General features: G+C 38.9%; 1 protein-coding gene across 4 annotated transcripts in view; it reads left to right on the forward strand.

Moving 5' to 3' along the window:
• Positions 1 to 16895, forward strand: part of SMPX (small muscle protein X-linked) — a 42863-nt gene that overhangs the window by 10601 nt on the left and 15367 nt on the right. For all 4 annotated transcript variants that reach the window (XM_026120678.2, XM_064498979.1, XM_026120679.2 and 1 more), the window contains exon 4: positions 2446 to 2599. In XM_026120678.2, the coding sequence (XP_025976463.1) occupies positions 2446 to 2586 (141 nt within the window). In that variant the 3' untranslated portion in view covers positions 2587 to 2599. The remainder of the gene's footprint in view (positions 1 to 2445; positions 2600 to 16895) is intronic.

The raw sequence follows: 16895 nt of genomic DNA on the forward strand, positions 1-16895 counted from the left end.
GTGAAATGAAAGGTCCTGGATTTTATAGCCAATATTCATTCAAAGCAATGGGAGTAAAGACTACAGAATAAGATCTTATAACAGAAATAGAATAAAAATGCTACCAGCAGACTTGTCTTTTCAGCTTCATCATGTTAAATTTTTGCAATATAGCCCATGATTCTTTAGATCAGCTTTTGACAAACATACCTTGCTAACAGTCCTTAGCATTTTTCACTGCATCTTAAAACCTTGGCAAAGGAAATGAGGGAAATGCAGGTCTTATTCAAAGGTCTGGTGTAGTCAGAGGGAATGCATATATCTGAAGATCAAGGGAGAGGACATATTAACACGTAAAAGAAATGGGAGGGGGGAATTTCAGAAAATAACACTCCTTGTTCCATCAAAGCATTTCCTTGCATGTATTTGCTTATTCTTGTCACATATCTAAGTCCCTCTTCAGACTTCCTTCAGTACAACTGAAGGCCAAGTTCTAACCTCAATTGTGCATTGCACACATAGTGGGGGACATATGCAGGGGCACAGTTTTAAGTCCCACACATCTGAGATTAAAGCAGAAAGCTAACATGAATTTATGGAGTGTAAGGTCTCCAAAACATGGCCAAAGTTGAAACCATTTGTACTACAGGAAGGAAAGGTATAGTAGATGACTTGAAGCAGTATTTTTAACCAGGAATCTGCTATGTGTTAATGAGAAGAATGGGGTTTTCAGGTTGATTGGTTTTCCTGATTATTCAGATTACCAAGCTGTGCAAGAAAACTGTGGAAGGAAACAATACAAGCTCATGGCATCTTTGACTACCGATACCATTTTGTGCATTTCTCCAAATGCATTCTGTGTCAGTTTGCTTACTCTCCTGCTAGGCTTTGCTACCATTCCAGCTTGTTAGCTCATTAAGCCAGATATTAGACTATATATAGTATACATGATATATATATATATATTTATACACGCACACACTATATATATATATATATATACACACATATAGTATTTGGGGCTGGATTACTGGGATCTTAAATTATTAAAATAGAAAAATGTTGGGTGTTAGCATAATGTTATTAATTAATAGCATAATAGCATAATGTTATTAATTAATAGTAGCTTGTATTAAATAAAATAATATATTAGCTAAAAAAATGTTAAAAAGTTAATATGAATTTACTAAGCCAAACAATATAGTTGTTGACTTAGTTTTCTCCCAAATGGTGATTTGGAGAAAGTTCTTAAAGATCAAATAAGAACAACCTCACAGTTTTCTAAAATTCCTTGTTTACTTGCTACTTGACATTGCAAAAGGTCTGCTTCCTGGTTAACATGGAGTCCTTTAGTGAATGGGAAAAAAAATGTCTTACTGGCCAATAATAACTGACAAATAACTTTGAAATTTTAAAAATGAATTTTCAAATATTAGGAGTTGACTATTTACAGTCCATACACAGTAAAAACCTCTCCAAATATGGTGGCTAATAAGTCTAAGTACTGAGTTAATTCAAAACCCCACCCCAAGTGGACATTCACAGAGTAATTAAAAAAGAAAACAGAATTTAATTGTGAAAATTATTTCCAGAGAAATATTCATTCTCCTCTAACCCTACATGATTGCCCCTATATGTTACCTTTTAAAAATATGGAATAGGCTGGATAAACATTAAACTCCCTACCGGAAACCTACGCCTTCAAAATATTGCTCAGTCTAGAATGGAAATTGTCTAAAATACATGCCCTCCCTCACCCTGGAGCAACAGTACGATTCAGCAAGTACCAAGAGGTGAAATACTGTGGTCCATCAGAAGGTTAGCTGAGATGCTCCCTGTTGTGTAATGACTGCTATTTAGCCTGCATTTTTTACAGTGTCAGCAGAACAGCTTTTAGGCATGACCGTAATTCTAATACTAAATGACAAAAATCCTTCTGGTCTTATGACTGAGGTTAAGAAAAATTAAACATCATTTCCAGCTGAGCTTGGATGGGGATTTGGGGGTCCATAACCTACAACAGTAACTGGTCTCCAAAGTTGCAGAGGTGCATGATATTTTTCCTCCACAATTAGCCAACAACTATGAGACTCTGTAAGAGATTACATGATAAAAATGTTTCTTCTGCTTTTTTCCCTAAAAAATGAGAGACCTGAGAGTTGCCTTTAACACTCCACTCAATTAACTTCCTGCTAATGGTTTGACACTGTAAATTCTTACCCATTTACAAAAAGATTCAGACTTCTCTGCACCAAGCACCTTCTAATTTTCTTTCAGAATGTGTTTAGACACTTTAAGGCAACAACCAACAAGATAATCCACCCGTTCTCCCCCTCTTGCACGCTTGCTTTTGTGACTGCATTTAATATGAAAAAAATCCTTTTGTGTTTCCCAAATAAGAAACCTATGTTTGTGCTCAAGGGATTTTTCTAGCAGCAGCGAGGTGACTCGTTTCATTTTGTGCAGAGTGTTCCTGCTTCTACAGAGGAGGAGAAAGACAAGAAACATCTCCCAGGAGCTAAGAAACTTCCAGGCCCTGCTGTCAACTTATCAGAGATTCAGAACATAAAGAGTGAGCTGAAGTTTGTCCCCAAAGCTGAACAGTAGCTGAAACAAGCAGGTGAGTAAAACAGATGTTCTTTGCGTGGCTCTAGCAAAAGCAGGCTGATCTAGAAAATTTCTATGTCAAAGGATGGCTTTCCAATGGCTCCAAAGGACCTGGAATTGCATCCCGTATTTCAAAGACAAAACATAATTTGTAGAGGAGAAGCTCATAATCCTTGGAATTCTGCATTCTTTCAAACCCAGAGCATGAAGGAAACTGTATCTGGTGATATATGGCACCCACCTGCCCTCCTAACAAAAAATGTATTTGGCTACTATGACTATTGAAGCCAGTTTAAGATTTTTGCTTCATGAGCACAAGCTGCAGTTTTACTGAATATAGGACTTTTATTTGTACCACAAACTACAAGAAAATTTATTACAATGATGGACAAGTAGGTTAGTGTTTTTAAAAAGCTCCTTTAGAATGTTAAACTTCAAAGATTTGATCTTATTTTTACTTCTGCAGTTCAGAACTGACATGCTAATGGCTTCATGCACTTGACCACACAAATGTGCCTAATGCTGCTCGCAATGACTGAGGACGTACAGTATATCTGCATGGGGGGAGATCTGTGCTCACTTGGAGTGGCATCTGGAGACCAGACAGGGATCCTTAGGCATTGCAGACAGCACCAGACACCTATGGATTGAGCCACTGGTTTATGACAAGTATCACATATTTCATCTTATTTTTTTAAAAGGAAATATTCATCACTTCATCGCAGATTGCAGAATTATTTTCATCTGATTTCAAACAAGGCCTATAAACCTCTGTTGTCCTACGTTCTGAGCCTTAAAGCAATTAATGGTCATCTCTATCAAAGAAGTTATCATCTAATTCTCTTTGAAAAGCCTGAGTCAGTGAAGATGCATTAAGCAGTAACAATGAAAGTTCAGCTGTACAGATAAGTGGCAATACAAAAACCTGGCTACAATAAGAAAAAGATATTTGTGTCACACAGTAATCATCTGAACTGCCAATTGTGGCTATTGACACAAGTCCTCTTTATCATGAAGGGAGGCAGAGGAGTTAAGCTGAGTAAAAGAACATCATCTTGGATTTACTGCACAGAAACATAAAAGAACAAAGCAAAATAAAAATCCAATGCAAAAGGATTCTGTAAGAACAGAAATGCTATGGACTAGGGATCTCAAGAGCAATGGCATATAATCAGAGTGAATTTCCCTGATACACACTGCAACATTAACTTATTTTTATGTACAACATAAATCTGTCATTTAGAAGGAAAAATGATCAGTTTTTTTCTTGCTTTTACCCTGCTGTGTCATAATGTTCCTGTTATTTTAAAGAAACAACAGAGTCTTTCTCTTCGGAAAACTTGGGAAAAGGAGAATTAACATTTTGTAAAATGTAACATTGTAGTCTTTGCACTAAAGTGGTGCCCAGAGAAATACGAATTTTTAATATGAGACTTTAAAGAGCTTTTCCTCTGTAAGAGATATTTAGACATAAATATAACTCCATATTTAGTTTCAGATTACTGCTATTCTCAAAGTTTACAATTGTTATTTTATGAGTAGTTTATTGAGAGTCTGATGGAAACATTATGGCATGCACAGAGGTTCACTCTAAGAAAAAGATTTCCACGGGAATGGTTAACCGAGTAGAGGGCATCTTGAACGTTGTGAGGTCACTCGGCAGTCCTTTCCGTCTGTCCTTCTTATGAGGTTGCCTTGGTTATCACAACCACATTGCTTACAGGAAGGGAGAGTAAGGCAGAAAGGAGGAAAGGGTGAAGACAACTCTGAAGGGAAGGTAGTTCCTCCTAGGAGGGAATGGCTGTATGAAATAGCATTGCTCAGCTGGAAGCAGTGAGTGATCAGAGGGTTTGCATGCTCAGCCATTAAGCGCCTGTCCATTGTAAGGGGATAGGGAGTGATTGACTGCCGGTCTCTGCCCCAAGGGATTAACATCTGGGCATTTTTGTGCCCAAATACTCCTGCAGTGATTTACATGCAATACTAAATGATTGCAGCATACCTGCTCATCTGGTTAGTGTTAGAAATATTGCTTTCTAGATTTTAGATAGTAGAGTCACAGATCATATCTGAAAAATTAATTTCTAGAAGAATATCAGACACAGTACTCACTGGAGACTGAGAGTTTGGTTTTAGTTGCTGGGCAGCGACACACTGCACATTTTTTACGTAGTTCTAATTTCCAACAGGGCTGATAGCCATTACTGTTTGGTAACTATAAACAAGAAAATCTGCAAAGCAATTTAAGTTTTACAAAGTACGGGAGCCAGCTGGTAAGTCTAGCTTTGAAAGGAGCTCAAATACTGATTTCCTGTTACACAGATATTAGGTTTACAGTCTTTATATTCAGAAATGCAGTAAACTTCTTTTAGGACACGGTGGCATCCTTCTATTATTTCCCTGTTGCTTCTATCCCTCAGTGCCATAAAGAGACCAAACAGACTGTGGATGAATTCATATCCTTCTTCACTTCTTGCTAAATTATCAGTGAGCAGGTTGTTAATGAATAAGAAAACTCTAAACTTCTGGCTTGCTTGAAGAACCCTTTTCTCAACAGCTCCTTAGAAATCTAGTTGAGTATTTTTTGTTTCAGACACACCTATTGTAGTTCCCATGATTGGTCACTGGAGCTATTTGCATTGCCTTGCTTTCAGTTTCTTTGATTGTCTCGAATTTTGCATATATACAGCTTCAAAGAATTGATGGTATTAAAAGAGACCAGTCTTGCCCATCCGAAACAGATGAGAATTTAATTCCAAAGAATGATCAAAAAAACATCTTTGCAATCTATCTGTTAAAAAAGAAGCTGAGACTTGGAACCTCATGCCTTAGCTTGGTTGGCTGATTTTGATCATTGCTCAAAAATCAAGTGCTACTTTACTCACATTATAGTTCTCACTGAGCCTGGATAGTCAGGATGAATTGACCATGAAGGGTTCACAACTTGATGATTCAGGCCTAGAGGAGAAACCAATCAATTTCAATGCTAAATAAACTGAACCAAGCTTGTACATAAGTTCTAAATAAAACTGAAATGTAAAGCAATTGCTTGCCTCATTCAGCAGCCTTGAGAGTTACTAAATCTAAGGATTGTGCCCTGTAGGGAACATTGGTTAGTTCAGTTGTTTTAGCCATAACCTGCAGCTGTGTACAAGTCCTGATATAGTTAGGGAATTGTTGTATGACTGACCATGCCAATACAGTGAAGATTATCTTTATTTACAAGAAATTCACAGTCACATCTGCCCAATAGTTAGCTTCATCACCAAGACAAGGTAACTGATCTTCCTTCGTAAAATCGTAGATTGAGTCATCAATAAAATATGTCTGTGTAGAGTCCATACTGATGGATGAATGCATTCTTTGTTATTCATAATTTGGAAATAAATTATCTCTCACATCAGTACAATAAATTCTTTTCAAACATGCACAGTTGAGGGATCGCCTTTGCTGGTATTTTTATATTTCTTCAGGTGCTCTGTAGGAAATATCCACCAAAACTGGTAGAATAATTCCAATCTAAATAATTTCCATTACGCTATGATCCTATAACCTGCCCTAATAAAAGTATCAAAAAATATACCTAAACATATCAAAGGATTCCAAAAGTTAAACAACAGCAACAATTGTTTCTAACACTTCCTCCTAGTATTGTTGTTTGTCATTGGATTGCTTCAGTAAATTGCAAGTCAACGTGGTCAGTTTTATTATCATATATCATTTTGGTCCATGTTTTCTTGCTCAGAAATATGAGTAACTGTGTACTGCCAGTCACTAATGCCAGTTGTACACAGTGCAAACCCATCAGCAAAAATAAGGAACATGCAAAACAGGAAGTTGGTCAAAGTAACGCTGAATGCCACAACCCTTAATTATTTACAGATTCATTGCTACCTCATTTGCCCGTTAGAATAACTGTATTAAATATCTTTAGTTTTGCTCTTTCACCGAGTTGGATCACCAAACACGGATAGACATGCTAAGATCATAGTTCTGAGTTCAACAGGTTGTGGGAGGGATATAATTAATAAGATGTCATAAAACTGGATCCGTTGGTTCATAAAGTGCTTATCAGTTAAGATATTCCTGCTGTCATCCCTTGCTGCTGATCTGTCTTCTATAATTAATTAATTAGCATACTTTTCTTTGTCATAAAGAATTTTTCTTCCATAAAACTGTAGGTGATGTGTTTGATGTAGCTAATTTTAATATAAAAAATGAGTTCTGTTGTGATTAATTTTCCTTTTATTCAGCTACAATTTTTTTTTCTTTTTGTTGCTCCTTTGGTACGCCCACATTTCTACATGCACAACAGGCCAACATACACAAAATAAAATAGTAACAAAATAACATCTAATCAGCTAAATATACTTCCTATTGAATAAGTAATGGTAGGAAGCATTTAATCTGTGACAAATGGAACATGAAATGGCTGTGGCTGATTGCTGATTGTTGTGATATCTCATGCGATAACTAGCATGGTGATTGCACCTGCAAATGTGACTGAGAACATCTGATATTTCACCTACTTGTTTATATTAATTGCAGCAAATTTCTAAGCTCACGATTGGGTTCCCTCCTCATTCTCTACCCCTTCATATTGGTGTCCTCAAGTGTGGGGATTTGTGTAAGAAACCCTTTTACGACTTCAGTTAATGTGTCTTGAAGAGGGCCATGGAGTCTGCATCCTGGACTACAGTTTGAAAGGGCCTAAATCCTCAGGTAGCATAGTCCAGTCTTTTCCCATTTAAGGTCTATTCTTTTCCTTTTAAGGACTATCAAATTAACAGTTACTGGAGGAACTTCTCCAAAGGTGAAAAGGGGAATTTACTGCCTAGTTTCACAGTGTGGAGTTACAAAAAATCTTTGTTAGGGACAAATGGGCAGCAGGCACAGGATCGTTTCCTGGTCACATTTGAAAAAGCTCCCATCATGACACCAGTAATGATTCTAGTTAGAATCTCACCAGAATTTGGTCAGACAAGATTGCTAAGCCAACTGCCCTGACTGTTATTAACATGGTGCCCGTCTTGTTCAAGGTATGAGAAATTTTCATCGAGTAGCTGTGGATAAGCTGTTGGCTTCATCTGGACCTTTAATAGTGAGAGTGGCTTAAATCCCTAAGCATAAGGTTAATTCTGTTGTCAAGTTGTAGAAGACACTGAGGTGTATTTTGAGGGCATAAGAATAAGCAGCTAGCAGAAGCTTTCCAGAGTCGCTTAGACTTTGCCTTGCTTGCAGCTCTGCCTCCTCTGTACCATATTAGGAACCTTGCCTTACCTAAAATGAGGAACCTTGTCAGCAGAGCAACGTCAGAGATTGGCAGCACTTGGAGAAGAGAGAAAAATACAGAGGCCCCTAAAGGACAGAGCACTTAAATCCATACTTACAAGATGTTCCTTGGAGTTACTATTAATTATTTACAAAAAATGTCAATCAACACAGCCTAAAAATACATATTGTAATTTTTCCCATTGAGTTCTGTGGAAGTTAATCATAGTCTCATGCTATATACTGCTTTTAAGCTGCATCTCAGTTGAAAAGGGGCCATCTACCTCTCCCTTTGTCACTATTCTGATACACATTTCAGTCATTGTGTTTTATTCCCATGCTCAGATAGACCAGAAGGATATGAGTGAACAGAGATAGAGATACAGTGAGAAGCAAAGTCACTGGCATCTTCTCCAGCAAACACACCCAGTGCCTTGCTTGTCAAAGAACTCTGATAGGTATGAGCTCTTGAAATTGCCCCATTGTTTTAAGAAGATGTGTTCATTTGATTAAGCCCAGGTAGCCTGCCTTCATGTGACAAAAGGGAATTTTACGTCCAGAGGATATCAGGATGGTCAAGAGTTAAGGCTGACTTAGCTGGAGTGGAAACAACAGGATGGAGAATGAGGACGTGACTGCAAGAATTTCTACCATTCTCTTTCTACACAGCATCCATCTCTGCACCCACTCACTGTTTGGCTTGTGTAAATATCAGATTAGTTCTTGCCTTTTTCTACCCCTGGTTTCCTAGCATTCTTCATTCTTGAATTCAGAGTTCCCAGATTAGCAGTGCTCAGGAATTTCATGGCCAGTTATCGATTTTGCCTGGCCCTTTCACTTTGTAAAATTGTCTTAATAAACCAGATAGTTGAGGGGTTTTAGGATTTTTTAACAGCATGCTTAAGGTTCGTTTGGTTTGCCTTACAGGTTTTTTGAGTCCTTTTACATCATGTTTTCAGTCTTTCTAAACCAGTACATCTAGAAATTTATTTGAAAGAGAAAACTAGAATTCCCAAGAAATAAGATCAGAGTAACCCTTGGAATCATGTTATCTCTTTGAGCAAAAATAAAATTATTCACAGTTTGTTTCCCAGAGTTTCTGGATAGTGAAGAAAAAAGCTAGCTCATTGTCTCTGAAATGGCCAGCAGCTGTCCATTGTCAGGTGCAAAATGAAAGGGTATTCTCTGCCATTGAAGAAATGCCATGGTGAGCCTCAAGTCTGTCCTTCCTCAGCCCTTTGCAACTCAAGGAGAGGTTTCCTTCCATATTCTCTTGTTGAACAGTGGAAGTGAGGACAGCAACAGACTGGAGACACTCTGGCTTACCAAGAGAGCTTGAAGGCATATGTTAGTATTATGAGATTTACTCTACTGAGTAAAAAACAGGGCATGTCCTTGTGAACTCCAGATGCTCCCACATGAACTGGATAGACAGAAAAAAAGATTGTGTTTTGTAGTTTTGAAAATGAACTAATAATTTCAGAACAAACTCTGAAAAATTGGACAACATTTTGCTCCAGAGCAAACGACAAGAACAGATTTTTTCAAAACATAAAATAGGCAAAACAAATAACTGTCGTTTACCAACTATATCTGCAAACACTGTTTTTACTACTGCAAGAGAGAAGTACAAATTAATTACTCAAAGAAGTGTCATTTTTTAAGAAGCCTGGAGTGTGACAGGAAGCCTTTACAGGTTTTTAGAACCTAAACCTGCTATGTACTCATCTACCATCACCATATTTGGCGTCTTATTTCCAGAGAGTTTGCAGCCATGTATATGTGAACAGGCCTCTACACATGTACAGAAGAAGTGACTTCATTTAGCCTCTCACTCTGAAACTTTAATGCCCTTAAAGTAAATAATATTTCACACAGTAGAAATGTGATCCCACGAATTTCTACTCCATTCCAAAATGAGAAACTCAGTTTTTAGACTGGGAGAAAGTTCCAAGTATTTTGTTTGAAAGCAGAAAACTGTCTACATTTTTTTTAATGAGTCACTATTTAATAACTGCTTTCCTTTGAACATTTCTACTTTGTTGATTGCTTAGCCTTGAACTTTTATTTTCAGACTGATTTATATAGAAACGTCTAAATTCCATCAGTGCTCTTCTTGACAAGTTTTCTAAAAACTAAACTGTCTAGTCATTTCCCTGAGCTGGATGTAACTGCTGGGGTGACATGTCTCAAAGGAAGCTTAGAAAGGCATGTGGCCCCCTGAAGATATCAGATGTGGAGGCATCAGTGAACTGTGAAGGAGGGAGGAAGTCAGTAGGTTATTTCTTCCTTGCCCCTGCTATAGGTATTAAGTAGTATGAATGAATTGCATCACTGAAAGCTAATTACCCTTTAAATGCATTCCTCTTAGAAATCTCAGAACAACGCATCAAAAATCCCTAAAACTTTAGACCTCGATTAGGGCTATTTGCTATGCAAACAGATCTTGATGCTCAGAGAATATCCTTTGACTTAAATGGAGCTTGCCCTGAGGCACACACATACGAATCCAGGCAGAACTAATTGTAACTAGGGAACCACGGGCATTAGAAAGTATGTGGACAGAAGGAAAGAGGTGGTACTCAACACTATTAAAAAGTTGTGAACCAGGTGAGAACAGTGCTATTGCTCTGTACCTGGGAACTGTCCCAGCAGCTGAAGATGGCAGCACTCAGACATTATCATGACAAGCGTCATCAAGAACCCAAAATAATAAGTAATTCCAGTCATTAACCTTAAACAGTTCAAAACATGTTCAGCACAAGTGTTTTCAAGTACCTGCATCAGAGTTAAAAGGCTAACTGCTTTTGAATACATAAAGCGCGACTCACTGCATTATTAACAACTCAGCCAGTTTTATCAAATCTACATAAATTGTAGACAATTAAGCTGACAGTGTGATCTGAAATATTATGGCTCTGATGTGATAATCAAATGAATTTTCGTCTCCTAAATTTAGTGCCTCATCATTTTGTTTTATAGTTTTTCTTCGTTGCATTTGATAAGAGACTACCTAATTATGTTTTCACAACCCTGTGCTCAAGAGCCACATAAATTACTGCAGTAATGTACTTTGGAATTTTTGTCATCTCTTAGAAAATTTTGGCTCAATATTGCATGGATCTTGTGATCTATGTCTGCGAGCAGGCCATTTGCACGTGCCATGAAGCCTTTTCTGTAGTTAGGATTACGCCTGCTTCAGCCACCAAATTACCCCTCACGTGCACCTTGTTTGGAAAGATGTTGCTTCTTCCAGTGCCAAGGCTACCTCTGTTCCATACATGAGTGCAAATTCCTTGTGATGTTGAATAACATCATATAATGGTAGAGGCTATAGGTAGAGCTCACCAAGGCCATGGTCCCACCACTGATGAGGAAATATTATGCTGCAAACAGTATTGTTTTTTGCTCTCCCTACCTGCTGCAGTTTTAATGTTCTTATTTCTCTTTGACCCACAGCAGCAGTCCCCAAAACAGTGTATTTTCATGCACTAAGAGAGCAAGCCACACAGCATAAATAAGCATGTCCTACAGGTATATATTTTTTTTACTCTCAGTGTTGGTCATACTTTATTTTTCACATTTGATTTGATCAGGTCAGAACTAGTTGAAGGGAAATTCAACTGAACTAACCTTTACTTGAACTTGAGAGCAAGTATGAACTCTGGCTTTCTCCGTCTCCATTTAGTGGTTGCAGTAGTAAGGCTGTATATGTTTCTGACCACAAATGGCTGAGCTCCATATACAAACACAGATTTAATAAAAGCAGAATAACACCCTCCCCTCCACCCCGGAATCAGTGCCCAGAATTTACTCTCCCACTTTGGAAAAGTTGCCATAATGTTGCCTTTAATTTGATAATTTTGTTATTCAACTTATAAAAAATAAATCGAGTCCTTCAGCTTTCAGTTCTCCTGGGTCTTTGTTCCTGTTTGTTGCCTTGGGGCAAACCTCATCTTAAAATTGCTGTTACGCCTGCCTGGCCATACAGAGCCATTCGCGATTGGAGAATGTAATCTTGGAGCGAACAATAGCTGCGGTAGTGAATGCCCTTATGGAAGAAGTGGGCTATAGCTGTACTTTCCCCATTTCCTAACAAATGAACCAAGGGAGAAGCAGGCTAACTGCTCTATGTCAGCTGCTGTATTAGTGCATTTGAACAGCAGGAGTAGCAGTAATGCCGGCATACTCACGAAGAGAGCAGAACTGGCAAAATAGCTTTTACAGAGGAAACATCAAAGAAGAAAAACTTCCCCCAAAGCCAAACTGCTCCTGTTCAGAGGGAAGGACATCACAACAATAACTAAATGGTGTTACTTCAAGGCTTTTGAAAGGTGTAGCCTTTATATTTAAGATGAAAACAGCACAAAGCGTGTACTGAAATGGAAGAAAATATACATCTGAAGACTTAAAACCACATATTTGAGCTTAACTAGGCAGAAGGCAAGGAAAAGTAAACCTGCAGTTGTTTCTCTGTTTGCAAGTCAGGCTGTTCTTGAGTACAGTATTCTTCCCAAAAGACAGTCAAAGACCAGGATAGGGTATATCCTGTGCAATGCAGGACATTTAATTAAGAGTCTCAGCTCTTTTAATCTTGAATTTCTAAATGTCCTTCCTTTTGTGACTTTGTCTGAAAACAGATGAACTGATCAGTCCCTCTAGGGTTCAAATGGGAACTTTTATTTTATTTGATCAGGACAAAAAAACCTGAAATCTCTTTCTCTTTTACTTTGTCAGAGAAGAAAGGTTCTATCTGTGAAGGATAGAGACATATTTTCATTTTTTTCACATATTTTCACATATTTTTCTATTTTCAGTAAAGTGTATCTCACATGTACTTCTTTTTAGTTTAAACCTTTTGTACAAAAGTACCAAATTAGGCAGTGACACAGAACTGTAGTCTTTCCCTCTCTTCAGATGATTTTCCTATTTTTCTTCTTAAATTTGACAAGTCTTTCAATAGATTTGCTACTAGATGTTATGAGAATAATTAATTTGGGTGTAAATCTCTTAAGCCCATTTAAGGAACAGTTAATTTTTACCTCTGTAGTTACTGTAGTTTAACACATTAGTAGACAACATTGGAGCCACTGTTGAGCATGTGCATACTTCTAAGTCTTTGACAAACCAGCAGAAACCTCAATGAAAGTTGTGTAAGCCTGCACGCTTTGCTTCACACGTCTAATGAATAAGAGTACGGACTTGGCAAAACACCACAACTCAGCAGACAAGTAGTAACTTGCTGAATCACAGGGTAACTTGATTACGTGTCCAAGTGCGAAGCTATTTGCGGTTTGGTTGAAATTAAAGAAATCTATTTCCCTGAGGCAGGATAAGAGGTAGACTAATTAGCTCCAACTTCTAAAATGCCTTACTTTAATAGAGGTCATATATGTGGTTGGAGACTGGCTCCCAGAGAAGCTTGTGCTGACCTGAGGCTAAAAGCCTCATTTTTGAGCTAAAGGTTCATCATCCCTAAGCAAAGGAAAGTCTTCAGGATCCTTGCTGCAGTGAGAGCTTCAGCATCTAACCAGTTCCATCAGGGCAAGCCGCAGATATAAAAATCAGGTATACTGGTATTAGAGTGCCTTGAGGCAATGCAGCTTTCCTTGATGTCCCTCAACCAGTGACAGGGGTTTTATGAACAGCACAGGGATCAGGTATGTTTGGGCAGAATGATGCAGGCAGCCTTCTGAGGCAGCCATCAGCTGGAGGATGGCAGAACTATGCACTGCTGTGAACTCAGGTGTCATGGAGAGGCACTGCAAGCCCTGTGCAAGCTTTCTCTTTACCATGGGGGTGATCCTCTTGTAGGATCTACCACTAGTTGCACCAAGCCCAGTTCAACACCTACTGGCTGCCTGCCTGAACTACTGAAGTGCGGAGCTGATGGGGAACCACTGCCCCATACTCGTAGGGTAGGACAGCTGTGAGCAGACAGTAGACAGCCCAGAGCATATGGCACCTACCTGGCAGATCCTGGTCACATCTGCCTTGATTGCTCTCTTCCAGGGGCTGAACACAGGCCAGCACTGCCTTGATGCAGCGAAATTGCTCAGGGACAGGTCCTGGTCCCTCCAAAAGGGAATTGGCTCCGAAAAGAAATACAGAGAGGAAAATGAGGGATGGAGATGCCTGTTCTCATCCACAGCCCCCAGTATCTCCAATCACACAGACCTGGGATACTTAAGGAGTCACTGACCTTCTGCCCCACTCAGAAACCTGCTCTCCTGCCACCTCGAAGAGACAGCACTACATACGCTATTAAGAAACCTGAAGCCACTTCTGTAAGTGGTGCTATGAACCTTGAACAGAGAGCAGAACAGAGACAGCTAATAGGAAAAGATGAAAACAATCAGATGGTCATCTTCTCTGGGACTTCAGCAACATCCTGAGTACAACCAGGAGCTATTTCCCTTTGCACTGGACTTACAGTTTGAACCACCTCCTCCAGATTTGCACTGGAGTACTTTCTTTAAAATAAGCAGAGGAGGAATCTGAAAACCCAGCTAGAGAAGGAACATGCTGGTGCCCCCCTTCTGCATTGGCTCAGCAATTATCACACACACCCAGGATGCACAAATAAAGCAAGTCAAGTCCTTCTTTTCTTCAAAAGGATTAAAACCCACATTTCTTTCCTCCTTGGAGACTGTAGACTACCTTGGCAGGGGGACATTTTCTACACTTTGAGCTAAAGCTAGGCTGCTGTGCAGAAATGAATCAAAATTAATCTGTAGACAAGTGATCCTGACTGCAGCTTAGCAAAGTGCTCAGGCATCAGTGGGGAAACATACTTCCGCTTCCTGTAGCCTGTGGATTGCCACGTACCTTGTCTAATGTAATTCATGTAGCAAAAGTGTCCACAAATTATGCTTTAAAAGAAGCCTGGGTAGCTGCTGCTGCATTTTGTACAGAGCCTGATTCAATTAGGTAGGTGCTGAAGTGAAAAGTCTTCTCAGGTGTGGAAACCCACCAAGTTTCCAGTGCTGCTCAGGGTTGCAGGTCACCTAAGTACTGAGCTGACCAGGCTTGTCAAAACTCAGGTATCTGTAGACATATGCAGGAGCACAGTTTAAGGCCCATAAAATTTTTGTGCCTTTGAGGTTATGATGTAGCTGAGCTGCAGTTTTGAGGATCACAGTTATGGAGTTAAGCACCTAAGTCAGTTTTGCATGTTAGGCATGTAAATGACTCGGACCCTGGCCCCAAGTGCAAAGGAACACAGTTGCCAGTCATTGGGAACTCTGCTCCTAAATCACTTCAGTGCTTCTGAAAATCCTGCTCCGAATTTGTATGTGCAAATTACGTATTGTTCCTGGTCTCTCCCAAAAAGGAATTGGCTAAGAGTAAATAGACCTCTGTGTCTCTCTACATGCAGATCCAGGACATATACTGACACAGCTGCGTAAGTGCTTCAGAAGGAATTGTTGTATGTAGATTCTGAAGAAAAGATAAAGACTTCTATAAAGATAATAAAAGATATCTATAAAGATAACTCAGCAAAATAATCTTTTCCACAGAAATTTTAGACCATGTTGGTGGAAATCCAAAACTAAAAAATCACTGGTCTTGGATGCATAATTTTTTAACAGCAGCTGGTTCCTCTCACTTTTTCCTTCTATTTCATTGTGGAAAACATACTTTCTTTTTTTTCCAGTTTATTTAGTGAAAAAAAAATGTTGTGAAACAGGATGTGTGGAAAAGTTAAGCTTATGTGTATAACTTCCAAGCAATCCTATACCTCATTTTTAAAAGCTTGCCTGTCATAGGTTGCAAAATCAAGGAACATATTGACAGTATGCTTTTCTACAGACAGCATGCTCTAACACCTTCATTTATGTTTTGAAGAAATGTCTTTATTTCAGGTAAAAGTTGGATTTATATTTGAAGCTCTAATAAATGGCAAAACCCTTTAAACTCAACATGTATACACAGGTTAATGACACAAAAGAACTTTGTGCGTACTATAGCTGTATGTATAAACTATTTAACAACTCAGCAATAAGATTTCCAAAGAAGAGGTAATTATCATGCTACCAGCAGTAGCTTCAAAGTAACAAGATAATGTGAGGAACTAAACATATCCTGCACTGACCAGATGTCGGAATACACAGTTTTCTAATATAGCCAGTTATATGTCAAGTTAAATTAGCAGCATGCGTATGATGTCTTGCCTTTGTGCTTATCCATCTCTGAAGAGATACTGTGGGTTATGTAGAGGATGGCTGTCAAAGTTCCTGAGCGTATCAAGACCTCGCTTTTTCACAGTGCAAGGAGGCCAGGTAAACCAGGACAGGAGTGTTAAATATTCAAAAGAGGCTGCAGAAAATGTGGGTTAGAGAAGGACCAGATGCCAGTTTTTGACAGTTAGTAATCGCTTTCTCACCACACTTTTTTCCTCCTGTTTGCTATATTTTTTCATATTAAGTGCTAAGCATTTCAGAAGAAGTATTTGCAAAGTGCACAGAGACCTCCCAGTCCTTATTTGAATATTTCAAAAATAATACCATAGCCATCTTTCATCTCTTCTGTATACTTACTGGCAGGGATATGAATGTTGACTCAAAGCCTTTTTTTATTGCACATGCCAGAGTTATATTGAAAGAAACCAAGTAGATGAATAGTACCATGAGTAATCACAGTTGCATCATGCTGCAATATTATGTGTAAACCTATCAGATGTACACTCTATGGAATATAACCCCTACATGATGAATCCTGTTGAGAACAAGCCATATGACCAGGAGAAAGTGGCATTTTTAGAAACTGTAACTAGCACGGATAGTCAAACGTGGGCTATTTGCAGTGCTGCCTGCAAGGTGTCAGAAGAGGCAGAATTCGTGATGGATAAATTGGGTGTCACTGCCCAAATGCAGAAGGCTGAGCTTGCTGGTTTCCCTCTTCTGTTTCCTCAGGGAGAAGCCCTGTGTGAGCGTCCCTCAGATCTAGAGCTTGCTGTTAATCCACTAATAGCAGTCAAGGCAATCTGAGAGAGCTGGAGTGGTGACATGGATGTTGTGTCAGGCACAGCAGTGCTT

Source organism: Dromaius novaehollandiae, chromosome 1 (assembly GCF_036370855.1).
Source record: "Dromaius novaehollandiae isolate bDroNov1 chromosome 1, bDroNov1.hap1, whole genome shotgun sequence".
Taxonomy (NCBI): domain Eukaryota; kingdom Metazoa; phylum Chordata; class Aves; order Casuariiformes; family Dromaiidae; genus Dromaius; species Dromaius novaehollandiae.